Source organism: Indicator indicator, chromosome 13, assembly GCF_027791375.1.
Source record: "Indicator indicator isolate 239-I01 chromosome 13, UM_Iind_1.1, whole genome shotgun sequence".
Taxonomy (NCBI): Eukaryota; Metazoa; Chordata; class Aves; order Piciformes; family Indicatoridae; genus Indicator; species Indicator indicator.
The window spans coordinates 9324591-9343255 of NC_072022.1; the positions used below are offsets into that span (position 1 = coordinate 9324591).

Here is an 18665-nt window from a genome sequence, read left to right on the forward strand (position 1 = left end):
GTAAATAACATAACATTGGATGGAAAAGGGGAAACAGTGCTAAGGTCTAACTAATGCCAGTGGGCTGATGACTAACTGACAGTTAGTTGTGTCCTGATCTTTTGGGCTTCCTTCCTCTAGCTGCTACCAGCTGCTGGCTTTTGCTTGCCTGTTGCTGACCTTGGCTGTGTCCCCGTGGTGGCTAAGTACTAATCAGCTACTCTCTTTCCTCTTCTTTCACCTTGCCAGGGAGATAAGGCAGCAGGGAGGGGGAAGCTGTTGTTAACCCCCTGGTTTTGTCCAGGGGGGCGTTCTTGTGTTGTTTATCAATGGTAAACACCTGCAGATATTGTCTCTTTGGTACACATTCATTGCATTTCATATTTCTAGCTTGCAGTTTGCTTGCAGATACAGCTTCATTTGCTTTCCAACTGAGCTGGCCTGGCAGTTTTGTTTTGGGGAGTAATTTCTCAACCCACCACAGAGGCTTTCTCCTTTTTGGCGCACTTTGTTTTCTGATTTGGAGGATGATCACACAGACCTACCTGCCTGGAGGACTTGTGTTAGCCACTATGGTACAGCTTGAGTGTGGCCAGCAGGTTGAGGGAGGTCCTGCTCCCCCTCTACTCTGCCCTAGTGATGATAAAGCTGGAGCATTGGGTCCAGTTCTGGGCTCCCCAGCTCAAGAGAGACAGGGAACTGCTGGAGGGAGTCCAGGGGAGGCTGCACAGCTGCTGAGGGGCCTGGAGCAGCTCTGTGAGGAGCAAAGGCTGAGAGCCCTGGGGCTGAGAGCCTGCAGAAGAGCAGCCCCAGAGGGGAGCTGAGCAATGCTCAGCAAGAGACAAAGGAGCTGTGGGGGGCAAGGGGATGGAGCCAGACTCTTGTCAGTGATGCCCAGGGACAGGCCAAGGGGTAAGGGGCACAAAGTGAACCCCAGGAGGTTCCACCTGAAGAGGAGAAAGTTGTTTGTTGTGAGGGTGCTGAAGGCCTGGAACAGGCTGCCCAGAGAGGTTGTGGAGTCTTCTTGTGTGAAGAGCTTCCAACCCCCCCTGGGCATTGTGCTGCTGGGCAAGCTGCTGTGGGTGCCCTGCTGGAGCAGGGGGTTGGACTGGGTGAGCTCCAGAGGTGCCCTCCAAACCGCCACCTTGCTGGAGGGTTCTGGGATTTAAATTTGAGGTTGTACATAGTGCATCAATTCTCTCCCATCCTTCAGACAAACCCAAACCATGCCACTGTCTGCTTAAAGGAGTGAAGAGCCTTCAGCATTTGCAGCAGCTTTCAGAGCAAAATGCAGCCATGCTTGGAAGTTCAGAGCCACCCTTCACACCCCCTCTGTCTTGGGCAGCTGGGGACTTAAAGCCCTTCCAAAGCAACATGTGGGGACTGAAGTAGGAGCTGGCTGGGCAGGTGTCCAAAGCCTGATGTGTACTTCCACAAAGGAATGCTCTCTTGTGTGCTGGGAGGCAGCCAGCTCTCACCAGGTGGCAGTGCTGTGCTGCCTGATGCTCTGGGGAGACCACCCAGAGACGCTGGGGAGGAATTCCAAGTTTGCTATGGGAGGGCAGGTGGCTGTTTGACAGGATGGGCTGTGCCCTCTGCAGAACTGTGCAGCTAAGTTCTGCCCTCAGGCTCTGCAGTATCACTCTCTTAGTTTAAACCTTCAGCCCTTGTCCTCTCACAACAGCCCCTGCTCAACAGTCTGCCTTCAGCTTTCTCATCAGTTCCTTTATGCACTGCAAGGCCACCAGAAGGTCTCCAGGAGGTCTCCCTGGAGCCTTCTCCTCTCCAGGATGCACAACCCCAGCTCACTCAGCCTGGCCTCACAGCAGAGGGCTTCCAGCATTGCTGTGACCTCCTCTGGCCCTGCTGCAGCAGGTCCCTGTCTGTGCTGAGGACTCCAGAGCTGCCCCAGCACTGCAGGGTGGGGGGAGCCTTTTCTTCTCCAGGCTGAACAAGCCCAACTCACTCAGCCTGTCCTGACTCTCTGATTTCATCTCCCCCTTGCAGCAGGTGCAGCTGGGGGTCCTGCCTGTGCCTTGGCTCTTCAGTACCAAGCAGCTTTCTTAGTGCCAGGCAGCTGTGCTGCAACCCCCCCAGCCCAGGAGCCCTCGGGTCTCCTTAGGGCTACATCTCCATCCTGATGCAAACCCAAGATTGCTCCTTGCAGAAGAGTCCCATGGGCTGGGCTGCACCCCTCCAGCTGGGCTTCATGTTAGATGTGAGAAACATCAGTGAGGAGGCTTCTGCTCACTCTCTGCCTTACTTCACAACAAAGCTTAGACTAAAAGATCCTTGCAGTCCCTTCCAACCTGGCATTCTATCATTACCCCTCTCAGATCTTCTCAATGCCCATCAACAGCTAAAGGATGGAGGTTAGAAGGATGGAACCAAACTCTTCTTGGTGCCCAGGGTCAGGTCAAGGGGCAGTGGGCACAAAGTGGAACCCAGGAGGTTCCATCTGAAGAAGAGGAGAAAGTTGTTTGGTGTGAGGGTGCTGAAGGCCTGGAGCAGGCTGCCCAGAGAGGTTGTGGAGTCTCCTTGTGTGGAGAGCTTCCAACCCCCCCTGGGCATTGTGCTGCTGGGCAAGCTGCTGTGGGTGCCCTGCTTGAGCAGGGGTTGGACTGGGTGAGCTCCAGAGGTTCCATCCAACCCTACCCTGCTGGGGTTCTGTGAGATGTTCTCTGTGTACAGGAAAAAGCTATCAGAGCCCCAAATATTCTTTAGTTGCACAGAGGAAATGACAAAGTTAGTGCAACACTGAAGCTGAGCAGTTGAGACTTTGTGCAAAGGAGGTGTTCACAGGCTTGAAGGTAGAGAGGAGTTCAGACAACCTACTGGAGGGAGGCTTTTTCCCTGCTTAAAGTTACATCAAAACACATGACAGATGCAGGCTGTGGCTCAGGAATTGGACACTCAGCTGTATTTAAAGGCCAAACGTACTCTTTTTTTGGTTACTTACATTTTCACTTTTGACTCCAAGGGCTGTAAGTTGAGCTGATATTTTTCAATGTTATTTTCTTCATCCATGGCAAGCTGATGGCTAGAAGAAAGAGAAGCAAATGGATTTAATCATAGAGTCACAGAAACATCCAGGTTGGAAAAGAGCCTCAGCATCACCAAGTCCAACCCAGAACCCTGCTCTGCAAGGCTCACCCCTGAACCATAGCCCCAAGCACCACATCCAAACCACCCTGAAACACAGCCAGGCTTGGGGACTCCACCACCTCCCTGGGCAGCACATTCCTGTGCCTGACCACTCTTGACGGGAAAACTTTTTCCTCATGTCCAGTCTAAACCTATCCAGTCATATCTTGAGGCCATTCCCTCTTGTTCCATCACTAATTCCCTGTGAGAAGAGACCAGCACCAACCTCTCCACAACCTCCTTTCAGGTAGTTGTAGACAGCCATGAGGTCTCCCTCAGCCTCCTCTGTTTCACACTAACCATCCCCAGCTCCTTCAGTCTCTCTCCATCAGATTTCTTCTCCAGGCCCTTCCTTGCCCTCCTCTGCCCTGGCTCCAGCACCTCCACATCTCTCTTGCATTGAGGTGCCCCAAACTGGACACAGCACTCGAGGTGTGGCCTCCCCAGAGCTGAGTCCCAGGGGACAATCCCCTGCCTGCTCCTGCTGGACACAGCATTGCTGATCCCAGCCAGGATGCCTTTGGCTCTCTTGGCCACCTGGGCACACTGCTGGCTCCTCTTCAGCTCCTTCTCCCTTAGCACCCCCAGGTCCCTTTCTGCCAGCAGCTTTCCAGCCACACTGCCCCAAGCCTGGAGCACTGCTTGGGGTGGTTGTGCCCCAAGTGCAGGACCTGGCACTTGGCCTTGTTGAAGCTCCTCCTGGTAACCTTGGCCATGGATCCAATCTATCCAAGTCCCTCTGCAAGGCCTCCCTATCCCCATGAAGAAAATGTCTCATCATGACATCTTGGCAATCAGTTCTTAAACCTGGACAAGAAGACAGCAGAGCTGCTTGTTGGAAGGTGCTGCTTTCTTTGGAGGAAGGCATCTTGGGCTCTGTGTCCAGCTCCATTTGGCTATTGCCACAAAGTATGAATTTGGATCCAGTTTCCAAACTGGAGCCTGCCTGAGCCCTTGCACTAAACCATCCAGGGACAGGGGTCACCCAGCAACACCACCAGCACAAATGAAAAACACAAAAGACACTGGTGCCCCTCCCTGGGGCTACCTTGGAGAAGCTGGAGAGTGAAATGGGAAAGGAACAGCAGCAACTCCAGCAGCAGGTGAATGGCATCAGCAAAGGCTGTGCAGGAATAGGAGGGGGAAAATCCTTTGTAAGAAATGGGGGCCAAGGGAAGAAATCACCTGGAGAAAGTCATTTTGGAATGCTGGGAGATAGAAATCAGACACCTTGAGACACTGTTTGGAATGGGAGCAGTCACCATACCTTGAATCCTGGGTTCAGCTGTGGGTTTCACTCCAAGGCAGACAGTGAGGGGCTGAAGGGTGTCCAGGGGAGGGGAACAAAGCTGGGGAAGGGTCTGGAGAAGAGGGCTGGGGAGGAGCAGCTTAGGGAGCTGGGGGTGTTCAGTCTGGAGAAGAGGAGGCTGAGGGGAGAACTCATTGCTCTCTACAGCTCCCTGGAAGGAGGCTGGAGCCAGGTGGGAGCTGGTCTCCTCTCACTAGTAACAAGTGGCAGGATGAGAGGAAATGGCCTCAGGTTGCCCCAGGGGAGGTTTAGTTTGGACATTAGAAGAAACTTCTTCCCTGAAAGGGTTCTCAAACACTAGCACAGGCTGCCCAGGGAGGTGTTTGAATCTCCATCCCTGGGGGTGTCTGAAAGACTCAGAGATGTGGTGCTGAGGCACATGGGTTAGTAGCAGCCTTGGAGGAGTTAGAGAGTGGTTGGACTGGAGCTGCTCTGCTCTGGAGACAGCCTGAGAGAGTTGGGGTTGTGCAGTCTGGAGAAGAGAAGGCTCCCAGGAGACCTTCTTGTGGCCTTGCAGGACCTGAAGGGGGCTCCAAGAAAGCTGGGGAGGGACTTTGGAGGGTGTTGGGTACTCATAGGACCAGGGGGAATGGATCCAAGCTAGAGGAGGGGAAATTTAGATTAGACATTAGGAAGAAGTTCTTCCCCAGGAGGGTGGTGAGACACTGGCAGAGGTTTCCTAGGGAGGTGGTGGAAGCCTCATCCCTGGAGGTTTTTGCAGCCAGGCTGGGTGTGGCTGTGAGCAACCTGCTGTGGTGTGAGGTGTCCCTGCCCATGGCAGGGGGTTGGAACTGGCTGAGCCTTGAGGTTCCTTCCAGCCCTGACAAGTCTGTGATCTCAGGGGTCATTTCCAACCAAAATGGTTCTGTGATTCTCTTATGGATGAAAGGTCTTCAGGTGAGGATTTGTAAGATTTAGACCCCAACCTGTGGAGTTCTTTCTGAGACCTTACTGGACACTTCAGTTGCACAATTCCTTCCTCAGCTCTTCCAGAAACTATCCTCAAAATCAGGACTGTCTATGGGAGAGATGCAAGCTGTTGACTATTTACAGAACCATGGAATCATTTCAATTGGAAAAGACCTTCAAGATCAAGTCCAACCTTCAACCCACCACTGCCAGCTCACAACTAAACCTCATCCTTAACCCATTTAGCATACTGCTAAGTGAAACCCATAGCTTAGAGCAGAGAGACTGACCCTCAGAAAGGGCTTCTGGCCTTAAACCCATCCTGTTTTACACTTCCTCATGGGTGAGATGCTGCAGCAATCCCACATTTACCTTTGAAGCAAATCTGTGTCATCATTGACCTGTTCCAAGGTGTGCTGGAGCCTTCTGAGTTCTTCCTACGAAGAGAGAAAAATAAACATTTCAATGTGCTCTAGGTGAACCACATCTGGTAAGAGAGGTTGGATTGGATGACCTCCAGGGGTCCCTTCCAACCTCCACCATGCTGTGATTCTGGGTGATTTTGTGCTTCTGGGAAGCCCTCTACCGATCTTGGAGATTCCTGCTCAACCTCCAAACATTGGGAACCAACCACTCAACAAAACACTTCCTCAGGTAGCATCTTGGAGATTCTCCCTCAACCTCCAAATGCTTTGAACCAACCACTCCACAAAACAGTTCCCCAGATCATGTCTAAGGCACTGATTTCAAGTCCAGATATCCCCAACACCTGCAGAGAAACCTAAGATATTTATCAGTATGTCCAGCAGAAGCTTGCAAGGGAATATCAGAATATCAAAATAAGAGGTAGAGCAAAAAGGAGAAATATTCATTGCTGCCTTAGGTGTGTGCCTGCTTTGATTTGAGAGGACTTGGTCTCAGCTGGTCCTTTCAGGTGCTTCTCTTGTTCTGCAATCAAGCCCCATTCAGTCTTGTAATTGAGAGAGCTGCCAGCTGATCTTCCCAGCCTGATGTGTTTACCAGGCTCTTTGCATCAGCTCCTGCTCTGATGGCACAGATGTCAGCAGCTCAACTGCAGACAGAAACCACTGGGCTTCCCTGCATCCATGCTAATGTCCTGGGGAAAATCTACAGCACAGATATTTGGCTGAAAAAAAAAAAACCAAAACTTAAAGTGCAGGTGACTGACAGGGATGTACTGCTCAGGAGAGGTGGGAGCTGACAGGTGGAGGAGAAGCTGAGGTGTGTGCTCCAGGAGATGCAATTGAGGGGCTCAGTTTCCATGCCCTTGCAGGACACAGTCCCAGAGTGTCCTGGCATTGCTGGGCTGTGCACATGTGGAGCACACATATCCTGTGTCACAGAATCACAGAGTGTTAGGGACTGGGAGGGACCTCAAAAACTCATCCAGTCCAACCCCCTGCCAGAGCAGGAGCACCTAGAGCAGGTCACACAGGAACACAGCCAGGTGGCTCTTGAATACCTCCAGAGAAGGAGACTCCACAACCCCCCTGGGCAGCTTGTTCCAGGGCTCTGTCACCCTCACAGGGAAAAAAAAAAAATTTCCCTCCTACTTCCATGGCACTTCCTATGGCTCAGCTTCCACCACTGCCCCTGGTGCTGGCATTGGGCATCACCCAGCAGAGCCTGGCTCCAGCCTCTGGGCACTCCCCCTGCACATCTTTATCCCCAGCAATGAGGTCACCTCTCAGGCTCCTCCTCTCCAAGCTCCAGAGCCCTCAGCTCCCTCAGGCTCTCCTCCTGAGGAAGATGTTCCACTGCCTGCAGCATCTTTGTGCCTCTGTGCTGGACTCTCTCTAGTAGCTTCCTGTCCCTCTTGAATTGAGGGACCCAGAACTGGACACAATATTCCAGATGCAGCCTCACCAGGGCAGAGTAGAGAATCAGGAGAACCTCTGTGACCTACTCCCCACAGCCCTTCTGATCCACCCCAGGCTGCTCTTGGCCTTCTTGGCCACCAGAGCACATTGCTGGCTCATGCTCAACCTCCCATCCACCAGCACCCCCAGGGCCTTTTCCCCTTCACTGCTCTCCAGCAGCTCAGTCCCCAACCTCTCCTGCTCCATGAGGTTGTTCTTTCCCAGGTGCCAGACTCTCCCCTTGCCCTTGTTGGATTTCATTCCATTTCTCCCTGCCCAGCTCTCAGCCTGTCCAGGTCAGGCTGAATGGCAGCACAACCCTCCTGTGGCAGCCACTCCACCCAGTTTGGTGCCATCAGCAAACTTGCTGGAGGTGCCCTCTGTGCCCTCAGAGTATCCTTTAAAGCTGGTTTGAGCAGCAAGCACTGAAGCCTCCAGAGTGCATCCCTGTGATGCACAGCAAAGAGCATCACCATCCTGAGATGCCTTCAGGTTTGTGTTTGTTGAGCAGCTGAGAGCTAAGCAACACTGGGAGAGGAGAGATCTGAGCAAACCACAAAGACATGAACTCAGGACTGGATGTCCAGGGACAGGCCAAGGGGCAGTGGGCACAAAGTGGACCCCAGGAGGTTGCATCTGAAGAGGAGGAGAAAGTTGTTTGGTGTGAGGGTGCTGGAGGCCTGCAGCAGGCTGCCCAGAGAGGTTGTGGAGTCTCCTTGTGTGGAGAGCTTCCAACCCCCCCTGGGCATTGTGCTGCTGGGCAAGCTGCTGTGGGTGCCCTGCTGGAGCAGGGGGTTGGACTGGCTGAGCTCCAGAGGTCCCTTCCTAGCCCCCACCATGCTGGGATTCTAGCACATTAAACCTGAGGTCCACTCAAACTGGTTTCCCTCTGTAGCAGAGCTCAGCACAGAAACAACCTTTTCCTCTCCCACATTGGCCATTTTTTTCCAGCATCCCCCAGAGCCAGGGCTGGTAATTTAGAATGTGAAAACAATTTGCAATTGACTTTATCTATAGCTGGGAGGGGGATGGTGTGACCAAACCTTCCTGACTTACATAAATCATTTCTTGTGTTGGACATAATTTTCTATTAACCTCAGGGTGAAGCCTGAACATATAGATATTAAAAAGAAAAAAAAAGGAGTAAAAAAATCCCAAATTGGTTGTGACATTTCATGACTATTCCCTCTTTCAATTAAAGATCACCAGAGAAAAACTGGGATGTGAGGAAGCACAGAAGGGGCAGAGGCACGTTTGCATAATTGGGAAGAGGAGGAGACATAAAATCCATACTCATTCCAGTTTGGCCTCATTAATCAGGGAGTATTGATTAGTGCTCCTTGCAACAGGATTTATGGAGCCAGCTCTGCTGCTGCTGCTGCTGCACCCAGAGAAAGGGATTGGGTTGCTCCAAGAGCAGCTGGGAGCTTCCCTTGACCCAACCTAACTCCTTGCAACAGAATTTATGGAGCCAGCACTGCTGATGCTGCAGCCAGAGAAAGGGATTGGGTTGCTCCAAGCAGGAGCTGGGAGTTTCCCCTCAATCCAACCTAACTCCTTGCAATAGAATTTATGGAGCCAGCTCTGCTGCTGCTGCACCCAGAGAAAGGGTTGGGTTGCTCCAAGCAGGACTGGGAGCTTCCCTTGATCCAACCCAACGGCTTGCAACAGAATTTATGGAGCCAGCACTGCTGATGCTGCAGCCAGAGAAAGGGATTGGGCTGCTCCCAGCAGGAAGAGCTGGGATGCTTCCCTCGATCCCACCCAAAGCCACCCAGCTCCCAACTCCCAGCAGGAGGGCCCCAGCTGCAAAGGGGAGCATCTGGAAATTAAATTGGAAGAGATCCATAGTTCTGTTGGGATAGAGGATGGATTTATGCTGCTCCATCAAAGTGGTTATGGTGTGAACATGCTGTAAAATTCACTGCCTTTCCCTTCTCCTCCTTGCCTTGGACACAGACATTACCAGCTGCTGGGGAGCTACAGACGCACGGAGATCCAGACACATACACAATAGAATCACAGAATTTGATCACAGTTTAGGCTGCAAAATACCTTTTCAGACCACCCAGTCCAACCATGAACCCAACACTGCCAAGTCCACCACTAAACCATGGCCCTCAGCACCACCTCTCCAAGGCTTTGAAACCCCTCCAGAGATGTGGACTCCACCACTGCCCTGGGCAGCCTGGGCCAGGCTTGGATAACCCTTTTGAGAGAGAAATTATTCCTCATGTCCAACCTCAACCTTGTCTGGTGCAACCTGAAGCCATTTCCTCTCCTTCTGCCACTTGCTCTTTGGAAGAAGAGCCTCAGCCTTGCCTCACCCAACCTCCATTCAGAGAGTTCTAGAGATACCCAAGGAAGGAAACCCAACAAAATCTTGAAGTGCAACCATCAAGAGGAAAGGAAAGTGTCTTTTCCTAGTCTTTATGTCTGCATCCTGCTTATCCCAGCCTGCAGATCTGTACTTTAAGGACACCAGGCTGCTGCAGTGGCTTGATTCCTGCCAGGGAACCCTGCAACCTTTTCTGCTCTGTGGAATCCAGAGGAGCTCCAAGGACTCCACTGAGTCTTCCATCTTAAGCTACACTGAGCTGCCTTCCAGCACAGTCCACAGATGACAAAAGCCTGGGTTGGCTTTTCTGTTAGCATTTATAACAGGAAGACATGTTTACACTAAGGCTGGTGAAACCCTGTCACAGGTTGCCCAGAGAGGTGGGAGATGTCACATCCCTGGAACCATCCCAAGGCAGGTTGTTTGGGGCTATGAGCAGCCTGCTCTAGTTGCAGCTCTCCCTGCTGACTGCAGGGGGGTTGGACTGGATGACCTTTGGTGGTCCTTTCCAGCCCAGACTGTTCTGTGATTCTTTGATTCTAGGATTCTGCGATTCTAGGATTCTGTGATTCTAGGATTAAAGGACAATGAGATGCTAGATAATGTCCAGACAAGGGCAACAAAGCTGGGGAAGGGTCTGGAGAACAGGGCTGGGGAGGAGCAGCTGTGGGAGCTGGGGGTGTATGAGGCTCTGAGCAACCTGCTGTAGTTGCAGCTGTCCCTGCTGACTGCAGGGGGGTTGGACTGGATGAGCTTGAAAGGTCCTTTCCAACCCACACAATCACAGAATCAACCAGGTGGGAAAAGACCTCAGAGATCATCAAGTCCAACCTAACACCTCACACCTCTTGACAACTAAACCCTGGCTCCAAGTGCCACATCCAAGCTTTTTTTTAACACTTCCAGGGATGGTGACTCCACCACCTCCCTGGGCAGCACATCCCATGGCCAATTACTCTTTCTGTGAAGAACTTTCTCCTCACCTCCAGCCTAAACTTCCCCCTGCACAGCTTGAGACTGTGTCCTCTTGTTCTGCTGCTGGGTGCCTGGGAGAAGAGCCCAACCCCCACCTGGCTACAACCTCCCTTCAGGTAGTTGTAGACAGCAATGAGGTCTCCCCTGAGCCTCCTCTTCTCCAGGCTAAACACCCCCAGCTCCCTCAGCCTCTCCTCACAGGGCTGTGCTCCAGACCCCTCCCCAGCCTTGCTGCCCTTCTCTGGACACATTCAAGTCTCTCAATGTCCTCCTTGAACTGAGGAGCCCAGAACTGGACACAGGACTCTCTGATGATTCCATGATTTCTTTAGAGCAGGAAGGCTCTGAGTGCCTCTACCTTTCTCCACTCAGCTGTTGTTGGCTCCACACATCCCAAGGGCAGGCTTTGTGGGTGCACTGATTTAGGAACCTCACTTAGCTGCCTTCAGCACATTTCAGGTTTATTGCTTTTGAATGGAAGAACCCAGAAGCTGCTGTAGAATTTGGTCCTGGTTTGGGCTTCCACTGCAAAGCCTTCTCTTGCTGGAGTAGCCATGGAGAAGACAGCAGGCAGCCATCCAAGGCAGGTTTGTGCACAGAGGAGCAGGGATCACACAATGCCAGTGCTGTAGAGGGGTTTGCAAGGGACCTTTGGAGATCATCTAGTCCATGATGATCTGCTAAAGCAGGGCACCCCCTGCCCAGCATCACAATGGCCAGAGGAGAACTGGAATCTCTCCAGATGAGGAGGCTGTGGTGGTTTAAGGTACAGGTACCTTTACGAAGAGCACAAAGGCAAAGTCCTCCAAAAAGAGGTCAACCCCTCTGGGCAACTTGCTCCAGGGCTCCAACACCCTCACACCAAACAACTTTCTCCTCTTGTCCAGGTGGAACCTCCTGGGTTCCAGTTTGTGCCCATTGCCCCTTGGCCTGTCCCTGGGTACCACTAACAAGAGTCTGGCCCCAGCCTCTTGACTTTTACCCTTTAGATGTAAGCATTGCTCAGATCTTCTGCAGGCTCTCAGCCCCAGGGCTCTCAGCCTTTGCTCCTCACCGAGCTGCTCCAGGCCCCTCAGCAGCTTTGCAGCCTCCCCTGGACTCTCTCTAGCAGTTCCCTGTCTCTCTCTTGACCTGGGGACAACAGATATAAACCAGAGCTGGGATTCTAAAAGACATTCTGGAGAATCCAGAATCCAACCCAATCTAAATGCACTAATCCCTAAATTCCTTTTGAAGCAGTCTGGTGCAAAAGAGAGATCTGAGGACAAATTCAGTTGCAGATATTAAACCATCCCTACAGAAATATTTACTTTCAGCAGCAGGCAATGAGCCTTTGCTGTTCCTCTACCCAAAACTGCCCATTCAGGTCAGCAGAGCTCTTTGTACCCCTGGGTTTAGATGAGCACAGAGAAATTCAGGGCAGAGGCCACCCATGAAAATCTGATTTGCAAAATCCTTTCTGGACCCACCTGTGATTGTTTGAGCCTCTCTGCCTCAGAGGGCTGTTGAATGAATGAATGCACAGCAGGGCTCCCCCTGAGGTCTGAGAGGTGGAGATGGGATGAGAAAGCTCTGATTTCAGCAGAGACACAACCCAAAAACAGCTGTGAGAAGGGATTATTGTTCCCCCCCAGCCCCCTACCCCCATATTTTATAATTCAGAATCAATATAGCAGCTACTGAACAGCTCTGCTTTGGGCAGTCCTCTCTTTCACTGATGCTCTTCCAAATTGCAATTGAAATGTTGCTGGAGGATGATTTTCTGCCCTGCCCCACCCAAACCATTCTCCTGAGCACAGCCCACTGGCAATGCTCTTCTGAGCTGCCTGCACCCATGGCTGCTGGTGCCTGCGTTCCTCACAGCATCCTGGCACAGGGGGAGTCAGAAGGGACCTCTGGAGGGCATCCAGCCCATAATCATCTGCAGCTTGCCCAAGATCACAATGTCCAGAGGGCTCTGGAAGCTCTCCACACAAGGAGACTCCACAACCTCTCTGAGCAGCCTGCTCCAGGTCTCCAGCACCCTCACACCAAACAACTTTCTCCTCCTCTTCAGATGGAACCTCCTGGGTTCCACTTTGTGCCCACTGCCCCTTGGCCTGTCCCTGGGCACCACTGAGCAGAGTTTGGCCCCAGCCTCTTGCCCCCCACAGCTCCTTTAGCTCTTGCTGAGCATTGCTCAGATCCCCTCTGGGGCTGCTCTTCTGCAGGCTCTAAGCCCCAGGGCTCTCAGCCTTTGCTCCTCACAGAGCTGCTCCAGGCCAGTTTCTGTTTCCCATTTAACTCTTTCTGTGTCCCTGAAACATCTTGGGGTTTATTCCTTGTTTCAGTTCTCATTTCCATCTTCACAGAATCACAGAAGCACTCAGGTTGGAAAAGAGTCTCAGGATCACCAAGTCCAACCCAGAACCCTACTCTGCAAGGCTCACCCCTAAACCACATCCCCAAGCACCACATCCAAACCACCTTGAAACACAGCCAGGCTTGGGGACTCCACCACCTCCCTGGGCAGCACATTCCAATCCCTGATCACTCTGGATGGGAAAATTTTTTTCCTACTGTCCAGTCTAAACTTCCCCAGTACTCCAGGTGGGGTCTCACCAGAGTGAAGCAGAGGGGGAGAGTGTTGTGGTTTAGGGGTGAGCTGGCAGTGCTGGGTTGGTGGCTGGGCTCAAGGATCTTCAAGGTCTTTTCCAATCAAAATTTCCATCCTATGGCTCCATTCTGTGATTCCATGCCAGAAAAAGGAAGGCAGGGAGGGGAAATATGACACAACAGATCCATCTTCTGAACTCCCAGTGGAGTGTTCTCATTTTCTCCCCCAGAGGCATCAAGCAGCCCTTTGTGTAGCTCAGGAGCCTGTTACATCCAAGCACAACAACAGAGGATGGTTTTAAAACCGAGAAGAGATCTATTAACCCAATTTTCAGCTTGTCAGTAATTTTCACAGCTGAGTGATGAAGTAGTTTAGAAATCAGAAGGTTGCTCTACCAAACCAGTTCATTGTCAGACAGCTCTTAAGACCACACTGCAGCAGCACCTGCAAAACGCTCCCCAAGCCATCAGCCTTGCAGTGATCATCTTTGCCTGGACACAGTATCAACAGGGTTTATAGCCAGGCTGCCCTGCCCTCCAGAACAGCATGCATGGGAATCACAGAATGGGTTGGGTTGGAAGGGACCTTCAAGATCATCCAGTTCCAACCCCCCTGCCATGGGCAGGGACACCTCACACTACAGCAGGTTGCTCACAGCCACATCCAGCCTGGCTGCAAACACCTCCAGGCATGAGGCTTCCACCACCTCCCTGGGCAACCTCTGCCAGTCTCTCACCACCCTCATGGGGAAGAACTTCTTCCTAACATCCAATCTGAATCTCCCCACTTCCAGCTTTGTTCCATTCCCCCCAGTCCTATCACTCCCTGACACCCTCCAAAGTCCCTCCCCAGCTTTCTTGGAGCCCCCTTCAGATCCTGCAAGGCCACAAGAAGGTCTCCTCAGAGCCTTCTCCTCTCCAGACTGCACAACCCCAACTCTCTCAGGCTGTCTCCAGAGCAGAGCAGCTCCAGCCCTCTGCTCATCCTCATGGCCCTTCTCTGGACACCTTCCAGCCCCTCCAGATCCTTCCTGGAACAGAGGCTCCAGAACTGGACACAGAGCTCCAGGTGTGGTCTCACAGAGTGGAGCAGAGGGGGAGAATCCCCTCCCTGGCCCTGCTGCCCACACTTCTCCTGATGCAGCCCAGGCTCTGCTTGGCTCTCTGGGCTGCAAGTGCTCATTGCTGGCTCCTGCTGAGCTTCTCATCCCTCAGCACCCCCAAGTCCCTCTCCTCAGGGCTGCTCTCCAGCCAGTCCCTGCCCAGACTACATCAGTGCTTGGCATTGCCCTGACCCAGCTGCAAAGACCTGATGAGCTCTAAAACTCCCTTCCAACCCAAAGCATTCTATGATTAAGCATCTGCAATCCCTGATGAGTGTGGATGGGCACAGAGGGAGGAAGATGCCACCAGCATGGCCTGGCTCACCAAGCCTTTCTACACCTTGTAGCTACTCTTTATGCTACAGCTTTGTCCTCAGCCACAACACCAAGGAGCAGTGTTGGATCCCAGAAGGTGCCACCAGCCTCTCAGGCAGCCCAAATTGTATTGACCATCAGGCTTGGCTCTCATTTTCAGGTCTTGGAGGCACTGTCACCAACATGAAGGGCCAATGGTTTGAAACCAGAGCAGGGCAGAGTTAGGTTGGACATCAGGAGGAAGTTCTGCACAGTGAGGGTGGGGAGACACTGGAACAGGCTGCCCAGGGAGGTGGCTGAGGCCCCATCCCTGGAGACACTCAAAGTCAACCTAGATGGAGCTCTGAGATCTAGAGGGACAAGATGACCTTCAATGGTCCATTCCAACCCAAACCATTCTATGATCCTTGCAAGGCAGACAAAGGAGAGGTGCCAGCAGTTAGCAGCCACATGAAATGTCCAGCGGAGGGCTTTGGAGCAGAGCAGTCCCATGGCCAGCTCTGGGGTTGCTGGAAGAACTCTTGCACTCCCAGGCAAGACTGTTTCCTCTGTTCTGATCAGCCATATCCCCAGCCCTTTTGATTATGGTCTTCATGTTGGTGGATGTTGCAATTTCCACCAAACCCTCTTGTGTTTGCCTTCAAGGTGAAGAAATAGCTCTTCCAGGCTGATCATAATCAGTTCTGCCCCATGAGAGTGGTGAGAGCCTGGAATGGGTTGTCCAGGGAGGTGGTTGAGGCTCCATCCCTGGAGGTGTTTGCAGCCAGGCTGGATGAGGCTCTGGCCAGCCTGATCTGGTGTGAGGTGTCCCTGCCCATGGCAGGGGGGTTGGAACTGGCTGAGCCTTGTGGTCCCTTCCAACCCTGACTGATTCTGTGATTCTACAATGAAAGCAGTCACTCATTCTGATGCTTGGAACCATGCCAGCACACCAAGGAACCAGCAAGCCACTTATGAATGTGCCAGCTGAGCTCTGCCTGCCAGACATAGGCAGAAGTCATGCCAGGCCCCCTCCCTGCAGGACCTTCCTTGCCATCCCCACTGTCTCTTGGGCACACAGCAGGATATTTTTCTAGTGCAAGTGGAAAATGTTTTATATTTAGCAGCCAGCAATTGCTCAGCCATGAAGATCATTACAGACAGAGCAAGGCCAAATCCCCACAGCAGCACAGCACCCAGCATCCAGCCTAGCTTCCAGGGCAGGTTGTCTGGGGCTCTGAGCATCCTGTTCTACTTACAGATCATAGAACCATAGACTCACAGAATCAGTCAGGGTTGGAAGGGAACTTCTTCCTAATGTCCAGTCTGAATCTCCCCACTTCCAGCTTTGTTCCATTCCCCCCAGTCCTATCACTCCCTGACACCCTCCAAAGTCCCTCCCCAGCTTTCTTGGAGCCCCCTTCAGATCCTGCAAGGCCACAAGAAGGTCTCCTGGGAGCCTTCTCCTCTCCAGACTGCACAACCCCAACTCTCTCAGGCTGTCTCCAGAGCAGAGCAGCTCCAGCCCTCTGCTCATCCTCATGGCCCTTCTCTGGACACCTTCCAGCACCTCCAGATCCTTCCTGGAACAGAGGCTCCAGAACTGGACACAGAGCTCCAGGTGTGGTCTCACAGAGTGGAGCAGAGGGGGAGAATCCCCTCCCTGGCCCTGCTGCCCACACTTCTCCTGCTGCAGCCCAGGCTCTGCTTGGCTCTCTGGGCTGCAAGTGCTCACTGCTGGCTCCTGCTGAGCTTCTCATCCCCCAGCACCCCCAAGTCCCTCTCCTCAGGGCTGCTCTCCAGCCAGTCCCTGCCCAGCCTGGATTTGTGCTTGGGGTTGCCCTGACCCAGCTGCAGGACCTTGCACTTGGTCTGGTTGAACCTCCTGAGGTTGGCTTGTGCTCACCTCTGCAGCCTGTCCAGGTCCCTCTGGATGGATCCCTTCCCTCCAGCTGTCAGCCACACCACACAGCTTGGTGTCAGCAGCAAACCTGCTGAGGGTGCACTCAATGCCTCTGTCCATGGCACCAACAAAGATGTTGAACAAGCCTGGTCCCAGCACTGATCCCTGAGAGACTCCACTTGTCCCTGCTGACTCCTGGGGGGCTGGACTAGACAAGCTTGCAAGGTGCCTTCCAACCCAAAACATTCTCTGATTCTCTTCTGTGCTGTCCCTCATCATCTGCTCCAGATGTTACACCCCAGAAGTTCAGCAGTAAAAACAAAATAAAAATAAATTTGCATTTTTCTCTGCAGGTCTCAAGTCCATAAATCCTCCTCAGCACTCTCAAGCAATAAATCTGCAATCAGCTCCCACTTCCAGGCTGGGCATTAATTATGCTAAGAGATACCCACAGGCTCATTAACTCAGGGGGGAGATGGGCAAAAGGACTCCCTAGGGTACAGCCAATGCCATGGATCCCAGCACTGACAGCATTGAGATTAGAGCACCCTTACACCACGACAAGAAAGCTGGGGAGGGACTTTTTGCAAGGGTTTTGTAGGGCTAAGACAAGAGGGAATGGATTGAAACTGGAAGAGGACAGATTGAGGCTGGAGGTTAGGAAGAAATTCTTTCCAGTGAGGGTTGGGGAGACACTGGAACAGGTTCTCAGAGAGGCTGTGGAGATGTCCCCTCCCTGGAGGTGTTCAAGCCCAGGTTGGATGAGGCCTTGAACAACCTAAGCTGGTGGGAGGTGTCCCTGCCCATGGCAGGGGGGTTGGAACTGGATGATCTTGAGGGTTCAAACCAACCCACACACAGAATCCATAAGGTTGGAAAAGACCTCAGAGATCATCAAGTCCAAGCCAAACCATCAGATGATTCTGTGATTAACACCTTGCCAGAGCTCAGCTGTAAGCCTGGGAGCCAACATCTCCAACTCAAAAACCTCCCCAAACCCCCTTCAGTTCAATTTAGCAGGGATTGTGTTTTCCCTTCTCTTCAGCCTCCACCTTGCTGCATGGGAATTGCATCACAGAATCATAGCATTGTTTGGCTTGGAAAAGCCCTCGGAGATCATCCAGTCCAACCAGCAACCCAACTCCACCATGGCCACTAAACCATGTCCCCAGGTGCCTTGGTCACAGGTTTCTTGAACACCTCCAGGGATGGGGACTCCATCACCTCTCTGGGCAGCCTGTTCCAATCCCTGACCAAGGCAGACAAAGAGCCTGTGTTGGTCACCATGTTTGTGAGACTTCATCTAGACAGAGCATGAAGTGATTTCAAAGTAAATTTCTTAAGCTCCTCCAAAAAAAGAATTGTTCATGCCCTAGAATTTCACCCCAAAGTGACTGTGACCAACCACAGAGCAATATGAGGAGTGGGATGGCAGGAGAAACTCCTCCAGCTTTTGTAGCACTGCTGGGGACCACTCCAAACTGGAGGCAGCACCCCAGGTGGGGACTCACCAGAGTGAAGCAGACAGGGAGGGGATTCTCCCCCTCTGCTCCACTCTGTGAGACCACACCTGGAGCTCTGTGTCCAGTTCTGGAGCCTCTGTTCCAGGAAGGATCTGGAGGTGCTGGAAGGTGTCCAGAGAAGGGCCATGAGGATGAGCAGAGGGCTGGAGCTGCTCTGCTCTGGAGACAGCCTGAGAGAGTTGGGGTTGTGCAGTCTGGAGAGGAGAAGGCTCCCAGGAGACCTTCTTGTGGCCTTCCAGGATCTGAAGGGGGCTCCAAGAAAGCTGGGGAGGGACTTTGGAGGGTATCAGGGAGTGACAGGACTGGGGGGAATGGAGCAAAACTAGAAATGGGGAGATTCAGATTGGATGTTAGGAAGAAGTTCTTCCCCATGAGGGTGGTGAGAGACTGGCAGAGGTTGCCCAGGGAGGTGGTGGAAGCCTCATGCCTGGAGGTTTTTGCAGCCAGGCTGGATGTGGCTGTGAGCAACCTGCTGTAGTGTGAGGTGTCCCTGCCCATGGCAGGGGGGTTGGGACTGGCTGAGCCTTGAGGTCCCTTCCAGGCCTAACAATTCTATGATTCTAAACTGGTACCCAGCTAATTAAACATGTTGTAAAGCTGCTCCCCTGGCCATCCCACCAGGGAAAAATATCCAATCTTCTACACCCAGCCTTCCTGCTTAATCTCTTGCTAAGAGTCATTAACACCATTGTGCAGTCTACTGTGGTCCCTTG

General features: G+C 52.6%; 1 protein-coding gene across 1 annotated transcript in view; it reads right to left on the reverse strand.

Moving 5' to 3' along the window:
• IQCJ (IQ motif containing J) overlaps nucleotides 1–18665 on the reverse strand; it is a 105628-nt gene that overhangs the window by 415 nt on the left and 86548 nt on the right. The window contains exons 4-5 of the mRNA XM_054386194.1: nucleotides 5714–5778; nucleotides 2939–3019 (exon numbers count right to left, since the gene is read on the reverse strand). Coding sequence (XP_054242169.1) covers nucleotides 2939–3019; nucleotides 5714–5778 — 146 coding nt within the window. The remainder of the gene's footprint in view (nucleotides 1–2938; nucleotides 3020–5713; nucleotides 5779–18665) is intronic.